Here is a 19,423-nt window from a genome sequence, read left to right as displayed (position 1 = left end):
AGCATATGGAATATGTTTGAATTATTCTTTGCAACTAACAAAAAGAGAGAGAGGTGAAAGGTACATATAGTTATGGCAGAAGTTATTAATGTAAAGGGGGACCGAAGCTTTGAGTTTTAAAATAAATATACATATTTTAAATTAATGAGATAAAATGTGATATAAAAAAACTTAAAATGTATATTAATATATAAAAATCTATATAATAATTAATAAGTAAGCTAGCATAGTTCGCATTTAAAGAATCCTTATTACGACCAAAAAAAAGATATTGTTGCATGATTTGCATATTTAAGGATTTAAAGAATCATTATTATGAAAACATAATATTGAACTATATGATTGCATAAAAATCAAATAAACCACCATGATTTTCAGGGGTGGATGCGGAATTTATTTTGATAGAGACGGTATTTTAAAAAATTTCTAATACTCTAATTTATCTTGATATTTAAACTTTTGCACAATACTTTACACAAAATAATAAATATTTGATATTATAATATTAAAAATATTGTCTGGAGCTTGAGTTCCATATATATGTAGTACTAATTTGTGTTTGCCACTTTGAGCACTAAAAGCAACGATTATGTGGAGTCCATGTCATTTTTTAATATTTCCTTATTACTATATCTGAGATATTATGATTGTGGTCATCAAATAAAAAAAATATTCCTTTTTATTTAAAGGAAAAAAAAAAGATTTTAGCATAATTAATCCCACGACACATTTTTTGGCAGTTTTTTGTCGGTAAAATCAGCCGTCATTTTACATTTGATTCAGCTGTCCTATTCTTTTATTCAGCAGTTATGATAATACTGAATAAATAATCAAAAGTAATTGAAATTTCTTTGGAGATTATATAAATCTAAATTCAAGTGTTTTCTGATAAACTATTAATTGAAAACTACAAATAAATATACAAGTCTCACGATCAAGTGGATGTGTGAAATAATAAATGCTCTCTTTTTCAGCGATGTGATAATTCAATAAATGAAGAAATTCATTTGTGGCTATATTTAAACTACGCTTCACCTTTTTATTCCCACATTTTTTAAACCAATTTTATATTGCCATATTAAAACATCCCTTCTAAACTTTTAATTCCTAATACGAGGTACGTAGCAATTGATGGGATAACTACCACTAATTGACAAGTTATAATTTCAAATCAATTATAATAATTTAACCAGAGAAAATAATAAAATAACACCAAAAATTACGTAAAAAATCCCCTTCAATGTGAAGAGCTAAATCCACAAGACCCCATCGATGTACAAATTCATCATCCCAAAGTCAAATATAGGATAACAACTTAATAAGTTTACAAATGATATTTAGTAGAAACACAACAATGATATTAGATGATTAATACAACTTTAAAGAGGGAAAATAAATTTGAAAACAACATTCACTTCATAAATTAATAACTGATGATATAACTGTCCACGTTCGATCTCCTTCAATCTTGACAAACAAACTAAACTACTAATCACAATTTATTGTCGTTCACTTTACTACAAAAGTTATTGATAGCATAAAGTTCACGACAACAACCACGAACACATCATATCGTCCAACTCTTCATTGTTTGGGTCACATTTCTCGCTACAGTCATCCCATAACCACGAAAATGTACTTTCATAAATATCTTTCGGCACAGACTCGTAAGTATCACACTTTGACAAGTTTTCTAGGTCAGGCCCGAACTCCTCGCCCCATGATGGAGGCCCGGACTCGCAAGTATCACGTCCATCACACATCAATGAGTTCTGCAGACCTGGCCCGAACTCTTCGACCTGTGATGGAGGCCCAGGCTCGTAGGTATCTAGTCCCAGCCCGAACTCCTTGGCCCGTGATAGAGGCTCAGGCTCGTAGATATCACGCGAATCACACATCGATGAGTTCTCTAGGCCCAGCCCGAATTCTTCGGCCCGTGATATATCCACATCCCCGATTTCCGGGCCCCAAAGCCCGCTCAGATCTTCCATAATATCATCCAAGTCGCAGACTCCCGGGCCCGGCATGGACTCGCCGCCGCTCTCTCTCTCCTCCGCGATGATTCTCCCAATTTTCTCTCTATCCGGAGTGGGAGTCGCCGGCATAACGACGGCGGCGCTTGCAACTCCGGCGGTGTCTTCTTGAAGGCCCGTGCGTTTGCGGCCGCCTCTCCGGTTACCGCTCTTGGTCTTCTTGTGACCGCCGCCGGCGGCCTTTGGCGGCGGCGGCGGCGGTATGAAGTTGGGATTGGGGCGGCGGAAACCATGGAATTTTCTGCTTAAATGGGAATTCCAATAGTTTTTTATTTCATTGTCTGTTCTACCAGGCAAATGCGCAGCGATTAGAGACCACCTACAAAATTTCAGCCGCCGATCAATTAATTAATTAATCAAGTTGATTAAATGACTTAATTATGATTAGCTATAGCTTTTCAAGTCAACTTTATATTGTTTTCATTTAATTAACAAGTTAATGTCCCCTAAAAAATATCAGCCTAATTTCATGGCTCATGCTAATAGGCTATTCACCGTTCAATTCTCTATAGTAAATTAAAATGTGTAATTGAATAAATTCGAACCGGTCAATTGACTCAATTTCTATCCAAGCAAGATCTTTCTATTAAAAAAGTCGTGTCAGAATATACCATAACAAGGTAAATACATGTCACTTTATTCAGAACCAGTATGGTCATGGACACGTTGTCGAATTAATTAAAAAAATTATTTATATGCAATAAATAGCCGCATGGGTCATGAGTGAGTGTAGGTCATATTTATTGAGGTTATAATGGACTAGTGAATTGCTACATTTTCTAGATTATGCCCACTTTTAATTTCATTTGGAATTTTGTGGTTTGCTTTAACTAATAAGAGAATTTATGGCTTGATTTTATTTAATTATACAAGATATAGAGAAATTATTTTATTTTAATAAAAAAAAAACCTTCATCCTATAATAACAACATAACATAGTACTTATAACACTACTTTACAGTTGATTGGACTCATTCCTATCAATTCACAATTTATAATCATAATTACGAATATTGCATTAAAAAAAATACTTTTAGTTTTGCATTATTGATAAAGAAAAAAGAAAGGAACCTGTTTCCCTTTGATGCATGGAGATTGAAGATGATTTCTTCTTCCTCAGCAGATATATTTCCTCTCTTCACATCAGACCTCAAATAATTGATCCATCTCAGCCTGCAACTCTTTCCACATCTAAGCAACCCTGAAAAAATTCCCACAAATATTATTGTTAAATACAAGCCAAATTATATAAATAAGTAAGCTGCATTTCATTCAAACACAAATTACCAAAAAAAAAACAATGCACCTGCATTCTTGGGCAATGATCTCCAAGAACCTTCACCATTTTCGTCAATGTATTTTCTAAGTTTTTCATCTTCTTCTGCAGTCCATCTCCCTCTCTTCAACCCCACTTTCTCACAGCACGGCGCTCTTCCCATCTCTCTCTCTCTCACTAGACAACAAAAATTAAATAAAGTGCTTTTTTGGTTGCAATATTTATAGAGACAATATTAATTTTTCCAATAAATAATTCTTTTTATTATGGACATATACAGTAAAAAAATAAGGGCATTATTCTCGTGCTTTCATTGGTTGAGGGATTTAACTATAACTGCACACACACTTACGCGAAGGTGCTAATTTATTTGGGTTATAATGAAATGCGGGGGCAGAAATGGAAATACACAGTTTGTGGTGGCGGAATTCGCCACGTAGGCTAGGGAGGAGTAGAATTGTCGTGGCGCCTCCACCGTCACGCGCCTCGTGACGGGGCGTCGATCCGCCACGTTGGCAGCCTTTCCGCTTTTCCGCCGTCGCCGTCACGGCCCCACCTCTCTCTTTACTCCGGCGGTCGACCTTGTCGGAATAATTACCGTTGCTCTCAAATTATATTAGTGATGTGTGTAATAATGTTTTCTCACTGCTTTACCAGTTGATTGAATAAAATGTTATAGTAAAACCATTGCTTATCAATTTATTGCAAAAATAGACTTACTCGAAATATACGAAAGAGATGATAATGCGTATATATTGCTATTGCTATTGCTATTACTAGTAGGACTTTTCCACAAAGATTTACACAAATTTGAGTGTTTGACAAATTAATGTAGGGCTTGTCATTACAATAATTTGTCAAATCGTGTCGAAAATCAATGTCATATAATTTTATAATTTTAGCTGGAATACATTCTGGAAATTTAACTTATGTGGACTGTATTTAAAAACATAGGACAATGGGTAACATGTCACTCTAAAACTATCTATCAATGAAGGGTCATTGGGTCTCATCAGTCACACATATTAATTGGACATGGGTTATATTTGTTGTTGCCAATTACTCCATTACTAAAATAAATTATTAATAGTGTTTTTCATTGGTTAAGTTTTACTGCCTTTTTTTTTATTCACCATTCAGTTAGTTGTAGTTCAGTTAGCATATTTAATTATCATATGATAATTTATCTAAAATTGAATTGTAAGATTATTTTAGTTGAAAGAAGCCGACAATAATTAATTATCACATGATTATCCATTCAGAATTAAGTTGTGTTACGATTTTTTTCTTTTGTTTGAAGGGTATAGTTCTTGGGTTTGTTTGCAAGCATAAGTGTATTTGGTTTTGTTTTGCTCATGTGTTTTTTGTATTGACTTTGTTTCGATTGTTCATCACTCATGATTCGAGCCTTTATGTGTTTTTTTTAATTGATTTTATTTTCATTGCCATATCTTATGCAGGTTTTCCTATTATTCAAAAGAAAGCTAATTAAATTCACACGTATTGAGTCTTAGTAGCTCAACCTTGGAGGCTCATTATTAGTCCTTATATACTAATGATCGACATTCGACAAAACTAAACAATAAATGCAAGAACAATAATAATGTTCCCATAAAAACAACTATTAATAATTTATGAGTAAAACTTGCATAAGTTTATAAAATATTAAATATATTGAACGCCTCATAATTTATCAGGTACAACCGATACAAAGTCTAATAGAAAAAACTTAATTCATTTAGTAGTAGTATTATTTTTAGTGAGAAAAAATGTCGTTTCTATGCGCGACTACGATGCTTGTGCAGTTGTACGAGTCATTTTTTCACTAAAATTGACACAAATCCAATTTTTTTGAAATCGAAATATGTAAAATGATTGGTTTTATAAAACTTAGAGTGAACCGCTGTATCTTAAATAATAAATAATACTATTGTTAAGCATAAACCGTGAATGCTCATCTACCTTTCTTTCATCGAATTAAAATGTTAACGAAGATATTTTTTAAGGATTTATTTTCGAATTCTTGAATAGTTATTTTCACTCACTTTAGTTTTGATATTTTTTCTCATGTTGGTTGTATTTAATGCATTGTCTGCGTGGAGGATTCAAGATCATTTATTTGTAAGAATTTCCACACTTCAAATCATAACACTTTGTAAGAATTTCTACACATCAAATCAGAACACCTGTACACTAATTAAACATTGTTATGTCTAATCCCAATAATGTAAATAGTACATGAGTCAAGAATGAAATTAGATTGAGTCGTGTTAAATTAATAACTCGTACAATTTTATCCTCTAGAATATATATGCTCATAGAATTGATAGAATCACAAAATGTTGGAATTAATTGGATTGTTAAAGTTTTTAATTTACCTTTGTAGTAATATTTTAATGGATAAATTAACATTTCTCAACATACTCAAATTAAAGACCTTTAGCCTCAAATGTTAGTGCTCTATCACTAAACCAACACACATTATTAATTATTAATTGTACTAAAACTAATATACTCCATTCTTCAATAACTAATTGTCTTATTATATTCCTAGTTTGATGTGCCCAATAAAAATTAATTTCTTTCTATTTTTTTAATAAGTTTCTATTTTTAATAACACATGCCTCATATTTCACTAATAAATTAATCTTAAATTTTTTTGGACCATCTATAAAAATTAATTTCCTTTCATTTATGATAAGGCTATCTAGGCTATATATTAACGATATTCTAATCACTTTTTTGTTTCTTTCTATTTTACTAATTTTATATTATTAAAATTTGAGTCGTGCACCACAAGCACTATTACCAGTGGAAGAAGTGAGCATGTTACATATGCAAACATAAAAAAAGATATTACGAGAATTTACCTAGATTCGTAGCACGTCAATATGCATTTATTTAGGATGATTTATTATATATGCTACTTATTATAGATTTTAATTTTATCGGCTGGTTTAATGATAATTAGGTCAATTTCGAGACTGAAACTACGTGACCTTTATTTTGAAAGAGATCGATAATTTTGATATTTGAATTTTTATTAAAGAAACATAGATTTGACAATATTTATTGAATGAGACATTGTTTATTTTATTATATAGCATACACATCGTAGTTAATTACTCCTTATTTATTACTACTACAAATTGACCATGTTCACAATACCACTTGCGTTACGTCTGTTTCAAGTGGAATATACTAGATATAATAGAGCATGTTTTGAATTTAAGGCAATTAATATTTCATACACAAAAAATACTCAAATTTCTACAGCAATTAAAACTTATTTGGAATTTCAACTGATGCAATGCAGGATCGATACGATATTTGATTATTTGTATTGTTTACGCTAGTGTTACCATCATTATGCAATACCTTTTTTTGTCGAAGTCTATTTTATCATTTTAGTATGTCACCGATATAACTATAATTATTTTGACTACAAATATAGAACGGTTCATGTTTATTAACATTTTTATTCATATTTCAATAATTTTTATTATAAAATTAATATATAAAATGTAAGTAAAGTTTTATTATTAGACGGAGAGAGGAATATTTTATGAAAATATTGAGAAGGGTGAGATTTAAACTTGAGCTACTACTTGACCTCATATTTGTGATTTTTAATATATATAAATAAAAAGGAAAAAACTGAATATATACGTGTGCATAGCTCATAGAGCAATTTGGGCAATATTTTATGTTTAATTAGTCAAAGCTGAGTAATAACATGTGTGTACATGTCGTGCCTATGTACATGTACGCTGATAGGGGTGGCAAATAGTGCATTTTGTGTCGTTATCATATCGATACAATAATTATACAACACGATAACAACAAACAAAAACACGACCTGTTAAGAAAACTCTAAACACGAACACGAACACGATCCGTTACCCTCAGACACGAACACGACATGAACCATTAACGACACGAACCATTTCGGATCAACACGACACGATAATAACACATATATGACACGACACAATAACGACACTATAATAATAATATTATAATATATTAATATTATTTCTAATATTAAGTTTTAAATTTTAATTTTAAATTTTAAATTTTAAAATAAATAAAATATTAATAATATTATAACATATTATAACATATTATTATTATTATTATTATTATTATTATTATTATTATTATTATTATTATTATTTCTTAACGTGTAACACGAACATGACACGAAGTTTTCGTGTCGACACGATAAGGCCACGAACCCAATAAGCTTTGACACATATCCATTAATTTCGTGCGGATTCGTGTCGTGTTATCGTGTTGTACCAAAAATTGCCAACCGTATGTATGCATAGTTCATAGACCAATTTGGAAAGTTTCCCAATTTCTAAGATTTTATTCCTCATATAAAAACTTATAGTAGTGGAGTAGTTTAAAATCTCTATATTCCTACAATTTCCACTTGTTATATATAATAATTATTTGGACACACATGTCATTATACCACGTAGTGTGTGTAGACAATTAAATTTTTATTCCCAGAAAATAGTCACTGTACTTCTAAATTAGAATAAAAAATTTAGTGATCCAGGGGTAGTATCATGCATATGGTTTGTCTAACCAATAATAACTTTATAAACCACTTTTCCACCATTTTTCTCTTTTGCAAGTGTGATTAGTTGAATAAACCACTTTTCCATCATATTGTTAACGCATGTGGGACAATCCGTTTAACCCGTCAATCCGTTCAGACTAACCTGTTTAGTCCGTTTTTATTCGGGTTACAAAATTACAACCTTAACCTGCTAATTTTACCGGACTATTCGATCGACCCACAAATTTTAGATTGAATTGACGTCCCCATGTATTGATCACTGAATTTCTAGTCTCTAAGTCATCCCAACCAGACAAAATTTCATTATCTTGTGATTAAAGATCGCCAAAATGAGCACACATCATGATGCCACAAGAACTGCCGTAATTTGGCATGGGTAGATGAATATCTTCTTTTGTAAGAGTATTTGCCCAAACAGATTTGCACATCATGATACCAAATTAGGTATGCAGATTGAACTCATATTTGCCCAAACAGATTTGATATATTTCGGTCACCTGCTAAATGACCTTATACCTAGTAAATTACTGATTATTTTTGGGTCACCATGTCAAACCTATTTTTTGATTTGGATCGAAAATAAGTACAGAAGTTATTTGTTATCCAATAGTTATGTAAGCCTACTTAATCAAAGAGAAATAGTACAAAATGTTATGTTAAATTAAATGATTTTATTTTATTTTATATATATTCTACTTATTTTAAAAGAAAATTTTAAAAGTTAGTTTTTTTTTTTTTTTTTCCTGTATGTAGTAGGTAAAACAATTTTTTTTGACTGAGATAGATTTGATGATTAAGTTCTAGAAAAAAAATGAATTTAAAAATAATAGAGACTTTATCGAAAAGAAAATAGAAGTTTAGTACGTATTTATTTTTATATAAGTTTATTCTTAATAAAAATATGATAGTTTAGTACTCTTCAAGAAATTAATCATGCATCCATGTTTTTTTATTATCGTTTTTATCAAAGTAACTTTCATAAATACTAGTAGTAGTTAGTGGTACCATTTTTCTCCTAATATGGTGTCGTCTTAACGTTGTGTATTTAGTACTCAATTAATATCCTTAATTTCATAGTCCTACTCTTTTTCATGAATGTTAAAAAATCGTGAGCTTAAAAAATTAATACTACTGTGTAAATTTCACTTATTATTTTTGTAATGATGTATGAATGAAATTAAGTATTAAAATATAAGTTTAATTGCTTATCATCTACCATATCGAGTATCACATCTGTGTTATGCACATATTAATATATTTTTAAAATATTAATTTTCAATTTTAAATAATTAAACAAAATTAGAAATCAATATTAACAATGAACAATATGAATAATAATTTGTAATTATATGAGAATAAAAAATCTATACAAATCAACATAGAAGCATAATAAATTTGAAACAAATCACATAATATAATGTTTAAACATTAAATCATGGAGTCGGAAGATAGAAATCTATCACAATAAAGAATTAAACACAATGGATAATTACTCATCATTTTTAAAACTTCTTTATACACTACATTAACTTTAAAATTAAAATTAACCTTATCATTATAAACTAAAAACCTTCAATTCTTCACAATTAGTTACTCTTCAACAAAACTCATAGGTGAAATAACTCGTTTGTCATCTTTAAAGTCTCGCCTCACCTAGAACTACAATAAAATAAGGAACAAAATCAATTTGCAATGCACAAAATCAATAATCAATATGTATAGCTACTTCCGCCTAACAATTTGTATAGTTTTCAATAAAATTAAAAATAAATTAAATTATACATTAAATTTACCAACAAAATAATCCTTTCATATGACCCAACCTACTTATAGATATGTATAAAAAAAATTAGACAATTATAATTTCAACTTAAATTTTTTAACAATAAGTTTAATCATCTGTTGGTAAATTTAATGTATAATTAACTTTTTTTAATTTTATTGAAAACTATATAAATTGTTAGGCGAAAGTAGCTATACATATTGACTCAACCTACTTATAGATATGTATAAAAAAAATTAGCCAATTATAATTTCTAACATAAATTTTTTAACATGGATCAACTATAAAGTAACATCGATGGACTAAAAATCTAATCATTGTTGTTGAAAAAAATTTATAATTATTAAAAATAAAAAGAAAGAAAATGGTGGTAACATCAATCTAAAAAAAACATAGTAATGGATAAAAATGGACGGAAAGAAACGAAAAATATAACTAAAAAGAAAAAATTACCGATAAATCATATAAAAAACAAACACGATGTCGTATCAAAATTGATATATAAAAATGAATGGAAAAAAACAAAAAATAAGAAAATGTTAAGAAAAGAAAAAACATAATTAATAAAATGAAAAGGAACGAAAACATAATTAAAAAGAATAAAATTAGCCAACCAAAGAAACTGAGGAAGCCTTGAGCTCATTGATCATGGTGTGGAATGATTTTATGACGTCAAGCTTTCCTCATATGGTAAGAGCAAAAATAATATACTTGAGTTATATAAGGTAAGTAGGTATGTGTGGATATCTATCCTTTAAATGACATATTTATAGGCTAAAATATTGCAAAATTTAGAGGCTCCACCTAATCGCCCTTTAATTATACACGATCATTTTTGTAACTCCCACACATACATGATCATGTATTTATAAATATACAAATGCATTTTAAAATATCTTCATTCGCAACTGCCCTACCAATTTTAGTTTACATTTTCTTTTTTAAAATATGACAAATGATCTCAATAACTTATTTTTGATTCCCAAATTTACACCTTCATTGTAAAACCTCCAACTCACTCTACTTAGGCTTTCATAGTTTACACGATTTTAGCTTTACTTTAATTATACATTTTTAATTTAATATAATTTTTTAAATTAAATGGTAATCTTGTAAATTTTTCCAAAACTCCCCCAAAACTCCCTTTTCATATATACCGTATAGATATAAGTAAAATAAGATTTTAATTAGTATCATACCAATCTAAATAGCAAAATAATATTCCTGTAATTAATGTCATAAACATTGCACCCAAATTTGCGAACAAGGTACTAACTGATATAGCAGTATATGAGTTAGTATATGATGTTGCAGAGAAATATCAAATAGTAGTATGAGTTGAGATGTGGGTGACCTTGTATATCATAATCGTTGAATAGGAACCAAATCAACTAATGAAAAACAATTTGTTATATCAAAGGGTTGTCTAATGAATATCATAAATATGTAACAAAAATGATGAATAATAAAAGTTGGAAATGGTAGAAATGAAATTAAGTGTTGACCAAATGAATGCTCTAATTATAGGTAGGAATAATAATGGTAAGCCAACAGTATCTCCCCAAACCTCGAGTCTCACTTGCTAGATCTCACTTCACTTGAATTCGCAGTGCCACAATTCTTCATTGCTTCTTCACTTCTTGTCTCTAATTTTTGATATCCTAAACAAAAACTCACCCATGAAAAATGGCCAAGAGGGGCAATGCTGCAATGTTGATAAAAGAGCACCAATGAACACAATGATTGTGATGATGGTGGCGCTGATGGTTGCGCGGCCGTCTCGCGTGCTAGCGCAGGAAAACGCAGCGGATGCGCTCTTGAAATTGAAAACCTCCCTAGTGAACGCGGATCCCGCATTGGGGTCGTGGAACCCGTCGACGCCACCGTGCACGGGGAACACCGGCAACTGGGCGGGCGTGCTCTGCTACAACGGCTACGTGCGGGGACTGCAGCTCGACAACATGGGCCTACAGGTAGTGGCAGACACAAGTGACAAGAACTAGTTTTAAAATACAGTACACGATATATTCTATTTATTTTAATAAATTGAATATTCCATTTTCAATGGTCAAAATTCATGATTAAACATGTAGTATACATCTATTATAATAAAGCTCTTACCAATATTTTTTTGTGTTGACATAGGGCCAAATCGACGTCGACGCTCTGGTCGGCCTACAAACCCTACGCACACTCAGCATCAAAAACAACAACTTCCAGGGGACCATGCCCGACTGGCGGAAGCTCCCCGCCCTCACTTCCTTGCATCTCTCCGGCAACCAGTTCTCCGGCGAGATCCCTGACGACGCCTTCACCGGCATGAAGTCATTGACAAAGGTCTATCTCTCTAGCAACAAATTCACCGGCCCCATCCCCACTTCCCTAGCTTCCCCTACAATGGAGGAGCTCGGCCTCGACAACAACCAATTCTCCGGTAGCATACCGCCTTTCCCCTCCGGTAACCTCCAGATCTTCCACGTCTCCGGAAATCAGCTAGACGGACCCATTCCCCCGTCTCTACGCAAGTTCGATCCATCCTCTTTCACAGGTGAGCTCCTCGAAAAATTAAAACTAGGGGGCCAGCATACATGGTGATCATTGTTCTTTCTTTTTTGGCAGGGAACACGGCGTTGTGCGAGGGAGACTCGTGCGAGATCCCGCCGGATTTACACCCTCTCCCGCCTTCCGCGGAGCGTAAAAAACTATCTCCAGCAATGATATTTATAATCATCCTCACCACTCTGCTTGCTCTGTTTCTGCTCCTATTGCTGCTTCTCCTGTGCCTGTGGTGGTGCCTCGACATCGACATCGACGACGACGTTGAGTCGCCACGGGCGAGATTGGACACGGCCTCGCAGATGACGCAACAAACGACGAAACTGTCGTTCATGAGGGACGACAGGCAGAAGTTCGACCTGCAGGATTTGATGAGAGCCTCCGCGGAGGTGCTCGGGTCCGGGAACTTTGGGGCGTCGTACAAGGCCGTGTTCGTGGACGGGGAGGCGGTCGTGGTGAAGAGATTCAAGCAGATGACCAACGTTACGAAGGACGAATTCCACGAGCACATGAGGGTGCTGGGGGGGCTGCAGCACCCCCATCTCCTCCCTGTGGTAGCGTATTTGTACCGCAAGGAGGAGAAGCTTATTGTATTCGATTTCATCGCCAACACCAGCCTCGGGAAGCACCTCCACCGCGACGGTAGGCGGGCAGAGGGGGGGCCGAAGCCGCTCAACTGGCCGTGCCGGTTGAAGGCCATCAAGGGGGCAGTGAGGGGGCTGGCCCACCTCCACACGGAGCTGCCCGGGCTGGAAGCCCCCCACGGCCACTTGAAGTCGTCCAACGTCTTGCTCGATAGCAACTGCAATGCCCTGCTCATGGACTACACGCTCGGGCCGGTGGTGAACCTGGCCCAGATTACCGAGGCGCTGGTGGCGTACAAGTGTCCCGAGTACGCCATGATTGGGAAGATATCGAGGAAGTCGGACGTGTGGTGCTTGGGGATTTTGATACTGGAGACGCTGACGGGGAGGGCCGTGGATGAGTACCTCGGGCAGGGGGGGCTGTGGTACGGGGCAGAGCTGGCCGGGTGGGTGAAGGGGATTGTTGAGGAAGCGAACGAGAAAGGGGCGGTCGGGGTGTTCGACAAGGGTATGGGGATCAACACGGAGGCGGAGGCGGAGATGGAGAAGCTTTTGCAGATTGGGATATGGTGTTGTCAAGAGGAGCTGGACAAGAGGTTAGATTTGGTAGATGCACTTGCAAAGATTGAGAAGTTGCATGAGTAATTTATCAGCATCAACTTCAAATTTTTTGTAGTGAGAAATAGTTATGAGTAATGTTAATACTGTGATCAATATTGCATTTACTTTGCCTACAAAGATTGTAATCACAAGCAACTGGTGCTCCAATCATCCAATCTTATAAATCATTCAAAAAAAAAATGTAACAGTAACACAAGATATTAAAGCAGTTTAATTAAGAACCAAAATCATGGAGTACAATATTGCATGAGCACTCCACTGTCTACTTTTCAAACTTGTTCATCTTTTTCATACTTAGCTTTAGTTATATATTGGATTATTAACTATACTTTTATAAGTTTATTAATTATAGCCTAAATACAAATCTCGTTTAACCCGTGGCCAAATATTCCGATGTTAACTTGTTTTAAATGACATATTTATACTTTTATTAATAATTTATATTGTTTGGATGTGGATTAATTATTGACTCATCAGATCGTCACACAAGAGTCCCTAATTTAGAATATTGTGAATGCTATAAAATTAATTAGTGATCACAGAGTGTATTTAATAATAAATGGTATAATTGCTATTTAAGATATTATTTTATCCCTGGACTGCCACATTGGAGAAGTAGGAAGCATGACTTAACTGCTGCATAAATTATTAAACTCAAAGAATGATGTAGTGGTATAGAAAATTACTTATGAAATAATGATACAGCATCGCTTCTAATTATAGAATTCAAAGAATGATTATAGTACTTATTTACAGGGTAAAATTTGATTACAATATAGAAGAAGATATGGTAGGGGTTCTGATTACAATATAGAAGAAGATTTGGTAGGGGTTTTGATCTATGCAAATCTATTATTAATAAAAAAAAAATACAGAACCAAGTATATGAAGGTCATTTTTAGGTCATCGTAAGCTTATTTTTACGTCATTATAGTAAGGATGACATTAAAGGATCTTAACATGGCCTCAACCTCAAAGTTTATAATATGACCTAAAACTGCTTTATAATGACCCTCTATATTTTTCTTTAATTATTGACCATTAGATTGTCAAATATCATGGTCTGGATTTTGTATTAGGATCAATTTTTGTATTGATCATTTTCCATCATGTGATAACTAGTCACAGCCAACCCCCCTCTAACTAAAATAATCTCACAACTTAATCCTAGATTGCATCTTGGTACTCCCTCCGTGTCATAATAGATGTCACACTTTCCTTTTTAGTTTGTCCTACAAAGGATGTCACAATTCTTCTTTTGGAAAAAGTTCTCTTTCACATCAATTATAAAATTATATTCTCTCACCACTTAACACACAAAATAATATCTCCTAAAATTCCGTGTCATCTCAAAGTATGACATCTACTATGAAACGGAGAGAGTACTATTTTATCTAGGAAACCGAGTACCACCTTAACGTACATTTTCCATAATCCAATACTACTTGCAATCTATGCAATTTTGATGATAATGAATTTAATTTATAACTTTAGAACAAATGATAACAAATAAACGCACTAAATCATTTGCCTATATGAGTATCACACAGAAGTAGTAATTTATTTTACACTACCACAGTTTTTAAAATACAAGCAATCATTTCTGTGAAAGTAACAATCTATTCACCGAAATCATACTCCTACAATTTTGTTGCATTTGACAATTTGAACAAAACATGATAGTCTTATCTTATAAAATAATTTGAGCAGATATGGATGTAATAAATATTCCCCATCAACTATGGCAATACTGACTCACCCATTCCCCTACTCCTTTCATTAATTTCCACCACCCAATATTTTTAGGTTTATAAAATTATATCTCACAGGACTCACACTCACGTACACGGGACATGAAATTTTTTGTAGCCTGATCTCATAAATTCACGTCAGAGAGATTTATACTGCTAGCAATTTGTTGTGCAAAACATAAAATAATTATAAAAACTCAAATGGAGAAAATATTCCCCTATATTTCTAACATTTTGTGCAGATATCTCCCATCCCTCTGTTCCGTTTTAAATGGATCTCTCTTGCATGTCATCATTCATATGTATGTGTTGGTAGATTAGACATGGATGTATGATCTATCTTATCAATATTGTTTGATTGGATGTATTCGTCTCAATATCTATATCAAGATAATGTAACGTAAGATTAGTCATAGGTCACGGAATTTGGCCTTCTCCTTAATTTCCACCAACTCGACGTCGAATAATCTCGTGTCAATTTTAATCTTGAGTAACCGAATATCTCGAACGTATTAATTAACAAGTGAGCGCCTCGTATTTTACTGGGATTGGATGATTGAACCGCGTGTGAGAAAGCGAATTCCCGACATCCCGACAAAACACTCCTTGAAACGACGTATTCCCTTCCGCTGCGTTGTTTCGTTGCTTCTCCACCGCCTCGTCCTCCAAAATCACCGCCATTAAACTAGCATAACCCCTCTGAATCATTCTGTGCAACACCAACGCCGACATCTTCGCGCCATCCCTCACCGAATCCACATCCTTCTCATCCGCGAATTCGCATTTATGCATGAAATTCCACGATTGATCAGGCTTGTGTCTCAGCATCAGCAGCAAATGAGCTCTTTCCAATTCCGACCTAGAGCAGCCTCGCCTCAATCCGATCAACGCGTGATAGTCTATGTCTCCGGTCTCACCGGAGGCGAGACGCTGCTTCAGCTGCTGGATTTTCGCAGCCACCGAGCACAATTTGCCCGGAATTTCCCGGTATTGGACCTTCTGCCGCTTCCAAACAGGCCCCGGGGTTTTCCGGTCGCGCTGAATCGAATTGTAGAGTAATTTCAGATGCTCGAGATCGTGGAGGCTATCGTGGAAGCATCTGATCGATTCGAACAATGTAGCTCTAATGGCGAGCGCGTCGATGCAGGATGTGTCCAGCGCTAGGGCTCTGTTGCAGTCGCCGATCGCCTCTGCGATTCGGCCGGCGGATCTGAAGGCGGAGGCGCGGTGGACGTAGCACTCCGCCAGGAACCCCTGCGGCGCGCCACGGCGGCCGTCGAGGATCTTCATGAAGTGCCTGACGGCTTCGGCGTGGAGTCCGGCGTCGAGTGCGGCTACCGCGGCCGTTTTCCGGCGGATGAGGAGCTTGGTGTGGCAGAGGAGGCGCGAGATGCTCTCGAATTCGGTCTTCGGATGCCTTTTCGGCTCGTGATTGTTGCCGGAGAAGGGGTGATTGATGGAGGAGAAGATGTCGTCGGTGAGAGAATTGCTCCGCCGGCGGAATGCGGCGGTGGCGAGGCGTTTTCCGGTCTGGAGGAGCACCAATGCATCCTCCATTAAACCTAGGTGGCAGCACGCTTGACCTAACACCGAGTACCTGTTCGATGAAATGCGTCATTGATTTGGAGAGATTTCATCAATTTGAACTGATATTACTCCGATTCATGAAAAAAACACAAAATCAAATCTTCATTTCATTTCAATCCATACCTCCATTGGCCAGATTCCTCGACGTTCTTAAACAAACCGGAAATAACTTTCTTCTTCAAATCGGAGACAGAGAAGCATGTACACGCCGGCTCGGATCCGCCGCCGGAGGAAAGGAGCGAGGCTCCCTCCCTAGACAGGTGAGCCGAAGCGCTATCGGATGAACCGGTGGTCGACGCGTCGTCGGAGATGGCCATTTTCAGACTCGGAATGTAGTCCTGAAGCATTTCCACCACCTCCTTAAACCGGCGGAGGTAGAGCAAGCTCCGCGCCTTCATCTCGAGCGCCACCTCCATGCGCGGCGCCACCGCCAGCGCCGCATCGAGGAGGCGGAGCGCCGCCGCGATCTCGCTCTGCTCCTTCGTCGCGATCAACATCCTCGCCTCCCTCACGTATCGCTCCACCATCTGCATTACATTCCGCTGAATCAAACACTGAATTCGCGCAAAAACAAGGAGAAATCAAAATCAAGCGAGGCGAATACCTTTCGATTAGTGAGCCACCAGTGCTTCTTCTCGGCGGCGGCCGGAGATGGAATCGCTACCGCCATTGGTAATTAACGGTGACGTGATAATTTTACTCCGTCCTTGGATGCGTTATATATATACGAGTGAAAATAGAGTCACATTTTGATGAGAATTTACCCTCAAATGCAGAAGTTGGAACTGAAAATCTGAGGGAAATGAAGAAGAGAGAGAAATGCCAGCTTTATACATCACAGAGAAAGCTTTCATTCTTCTACTTCATCGCTGGCATCAGATTCCTTTTCGTTTATTTAATCCATTTTTAAATATGAATTTCTATCTCAATTAGGATTAAATTTGGTGAAAATAAAACTAATATAGCAGCCGAAAATCATGTTTGGACTATATAAAAATATGAGATCCTTAAATTTAAAAAATTAAACTACTAATATTACAAGGAGGTGACTAGGATTTTCATAATTAATAATGAGTCAAATCCAAAGTGCTAATTTTCAATGTTGCATGACTGAATTAGTAAACTAATAATGATTTTGACTCGTCAAAGAAAAGGCATGTAAATCTGATGTGGAATTCTGATTATTAACCATGTTTTAAAATTTCAAGATTTTGATTAGAATAAATATAATTGAAAGATTATAATTTCAAATATATTAAATTTAAACTGGAAAGTATGTTTAATAAAAACTCGTACAAGTAAAGTAAATGAGAATTGGATGTGAATTATGAAACATTAAAGTCTAATTAACTAAATGCACTTCATATAATCAATAATACGCTTGGTTACTATTTATGTCAATAAATGAAAATATCTAGGGCATGTTTGATAAGTTAGTAATACCAAGATAGAGAATTACTACCTCTGTCCCTGAAAATTTGATATATATTACTATTTCGGTCCGTCCCTGAAAATTTGATACACTTCACATTTACCATTTTTGGTAGTGGACCCTATATTCCACTAACTCATTCCTACTCACATTTTATTATAAAACTAATACTTTAAAAGTAGGACCCACATCCCACCAACTTTTTCAACTCACTTTCCATTACATTTCTTAAAACCCGTGTCGGATCAAAGTGTAGCAAATTTTGGGGGACGGAGGTAGTATATATGAACATTTTTAATTGTTTGATATCATAATTAAGCTTAACTCAAAGCCCAATATAAGACCAGGGCCCTATCTAATCTTACCAAAATTATAACATTAACCTTGTTTATGTATCTCACCAATTTGTCAAGTTAAGCCATGTTATTTAATATACAATACAAATTTAGATAATTTCTTTTCTATCAAACAACAACGGATAAAAATCATATCTTTACATATCTTGACATGAAGCCCGTATTTCTTATCTTGTTTTACCTATCTTCTCATATCTCATCTTTTTTATCAAACGAGTCCTGTAGTATATTACTCGATAGTATTATATTTACAAAATTAAGCCGTCTTGTATTAATGTAACATTACACAAGATGAAAGCTTAATCCCAATAATTAACCCCCAAATCTAGTGGATTAACAGATAATTATTAATTGAATCGCAGAATTTTGAAAATCAACAATTAATTCTATCATTATACTATGTATGAGTATGATCCAATTTTAATTTTTCCAATCCTATCCACGCTAAAAGATACAAAATCCACTCGAAATGTAGATAAAATTAAATTATTGATTTTACCGCATTAGTAGCTATATTTCAGTTCATTTAGATAAATAAATATTTTATATTTAGTTGGTAAAAGAATTGAATATTATGTGGCGCAAGTTAATGTATTGTTTCAATTTCTGATCATTTAGATGAATATATAATTTATACGCCATACGCATTAGTTAAATAAATAAATAATTTATACCCCGATAGGTAAAAGAATTGAATTTATATGATGCAAGTTAATGTGTTGTTTCAATTATTTGGACCCCTCCCATTATTATGTATCTGCGCTATGTGATCGCTTTTTAATGCTTGAGAGTAGTATAGTAGTAGTAGTAGAAGTTAATGTGATGGTTATATTATCAGTATATATTTACTGAA

General features: G+C 34.7%; 3 protein-coding genes across 3 annotated transcripts; 1 reads left to right on the top strand and 2 right to left on the bottom strand.

Moving 5' to 3' along the window:
* Nucleotides 1-1,393: 1,393 nt before the first annotated feature.
* Nucleotides 1,394-3,743, bottom strand: LOC125212678 (transcription factor MYB11-like). The gene is made up of 4 exons (XM_048112909.1): nucleotides 3,719-3,743; nucleotides 3,340-3,486; nucleotides 3,105-3,234; nucleotides 1,394-2,352 (listed from the first exon to the last, which is right to left on the bottom strand). Exons 2-4 carry the CDS (start codon nucleotides 3,470-3,472, stop codon nucleotides 1,545-1,547), a joined length of 1,071 nt encoding a protein of 356 aa, XP_047968866.1. The 5' UTR covers nucleotides 3,473-3,486; nucleotides 3,719-3,743; the 3' UTR covers nucleotides 1,394-1,544.
* A 7,489-nt stretch (nucleotides 3,744-11,232) lies between these two features.
* On the top strand, nucleotides 11,233-13,569 carry LOC125212888 (pollen receptor-like kinase 4). The gene is made up of 3 exons (XM_048113174.1): nucleotides 11,233-11,656; nucleotides 11,829-12,231; nucleotides 12,303-13,569. The coding sequence occupies exons 1-3, from the start codon at nucleotides 11,363-11,365 to the stop codon at nucleotides 13,466-13,468; spliced, it is 1,863 nt and encodes a 620-aa protein (XP_047969131.1). The 5' UTR covers nucleotides 11,233-11,362; the 3' UTR covers nucleotides 13,469-13,569.
* Nucleotides 13,570-15,382: 1,813 nt separating this feature from the next.
* LOC125212521 lies at nucleotides 15,383-17,647 on the bottom strand. The gene is made up of 3 exons (XM_048112719.1): nucleotides 17,387-17,647; nucleotides 16,906-17,309; nucleotides 15,383-16,792 (listed from the first exon to the last, which is right to left on the bottom strand). The coding sequence occupies exons 1-3, from the start codon at nucleotides 17,450-17,452 to the stop codon at nucleotides 15,712-15,714; spliced, it is 1,551 nt and encodes a 516-aa protein (XP_047968676.1). The 5' UTR covers nucleotides 17,453-17,647; the 3' UTR covers nucleotides 15,383-15,711.
* Between the last annotated feature and the right edge of the window lie 1,776 nt (nucleotides 17,648-19,423).

The sequence above is a fragment of the Salvia hispanica genome, chromosome 3 (genome assembly GCF_023119035.1).
Source record: "Salvia hispanica cultivar TCC Black 2014 chromosome 3, UniMelb_Shisp_WGS_1.0, whole genome shotgun sequence".
In the NCBI taxonomy this organism is placed as follows: Eukaryota; Viridiplantae; Streptophyta; class Magnoliopsida; order Lamiales; family Lamiaceae; genus Salvia; species Salvia hispanica.
Note: the sequence above shows the minus strand (reverse complement) of the source record. Positions and strands in the feature narration are given on the sequence as shown.

Coding starts and splice junctions, on each gene's coding strand:
- LOC125212678 (XM_048112909.1), bottom strand. CDS start 3,472: ATGGGAAGAGCGCCGTGCTGTGAGAAAGTGGGGTTGAAGAGAGGGAGA. Junction 3,235..3,339: donor ATCATTGCCCAAGAATGCAG/GTGCATTGTTTT, acceptor GAATTTTTTCAG/GGTTGCTTAGATGTGGAAAG. Junction 2,353..3,104: donor CATGCATCAAAGGGAAACAG/GTTCCTTTCTTT, acceptor GAAATTTTGTAG/GTGGTCTCTAATCGCTGCGC.
- LOC125212521 (XM_048112719.1), bottom strand. CDS start 17,452: ATGGCGGTAGCGATTCCATCTCCGGCCGCCGCCGAGAAGAAGCACTGG. Junction 17,310..17,386: donor GGTGGCTCACTAATCGAAAG/GTATTCGCCTCG, acceptor AATGTAATGCAG/ATGGTGGAGCGATACGTGAG. Junction 16,793..16,905: donor GAGGAATCTGGCCAATGGAG/GTATGGATTGAA, acceptor TTCATCGAACAG/GTACTCGGTGTTAGGTCAAG.
- LOC125212888 (XM_048113174.1), top strand. CDS start 11,363: ATGAAAAATGGCCAAGAGGGGCAATGCTGCAATGTTGATAAAAGAGCA. Junction 11,657..11,828: donor TCGACAACATGGGCCTACAG/GTAGTGGCAGAC, acceptor GTGTTGACATAG/GGCCAAATCGACGTCGACGC. Junction 12,232..12,302: donor CGATCCATCCTCTTTCACAG/GTGAGCTCCTCG, acceptor CTTTTTTGGCAG/GGAACACGGCGTTGTGCGAG.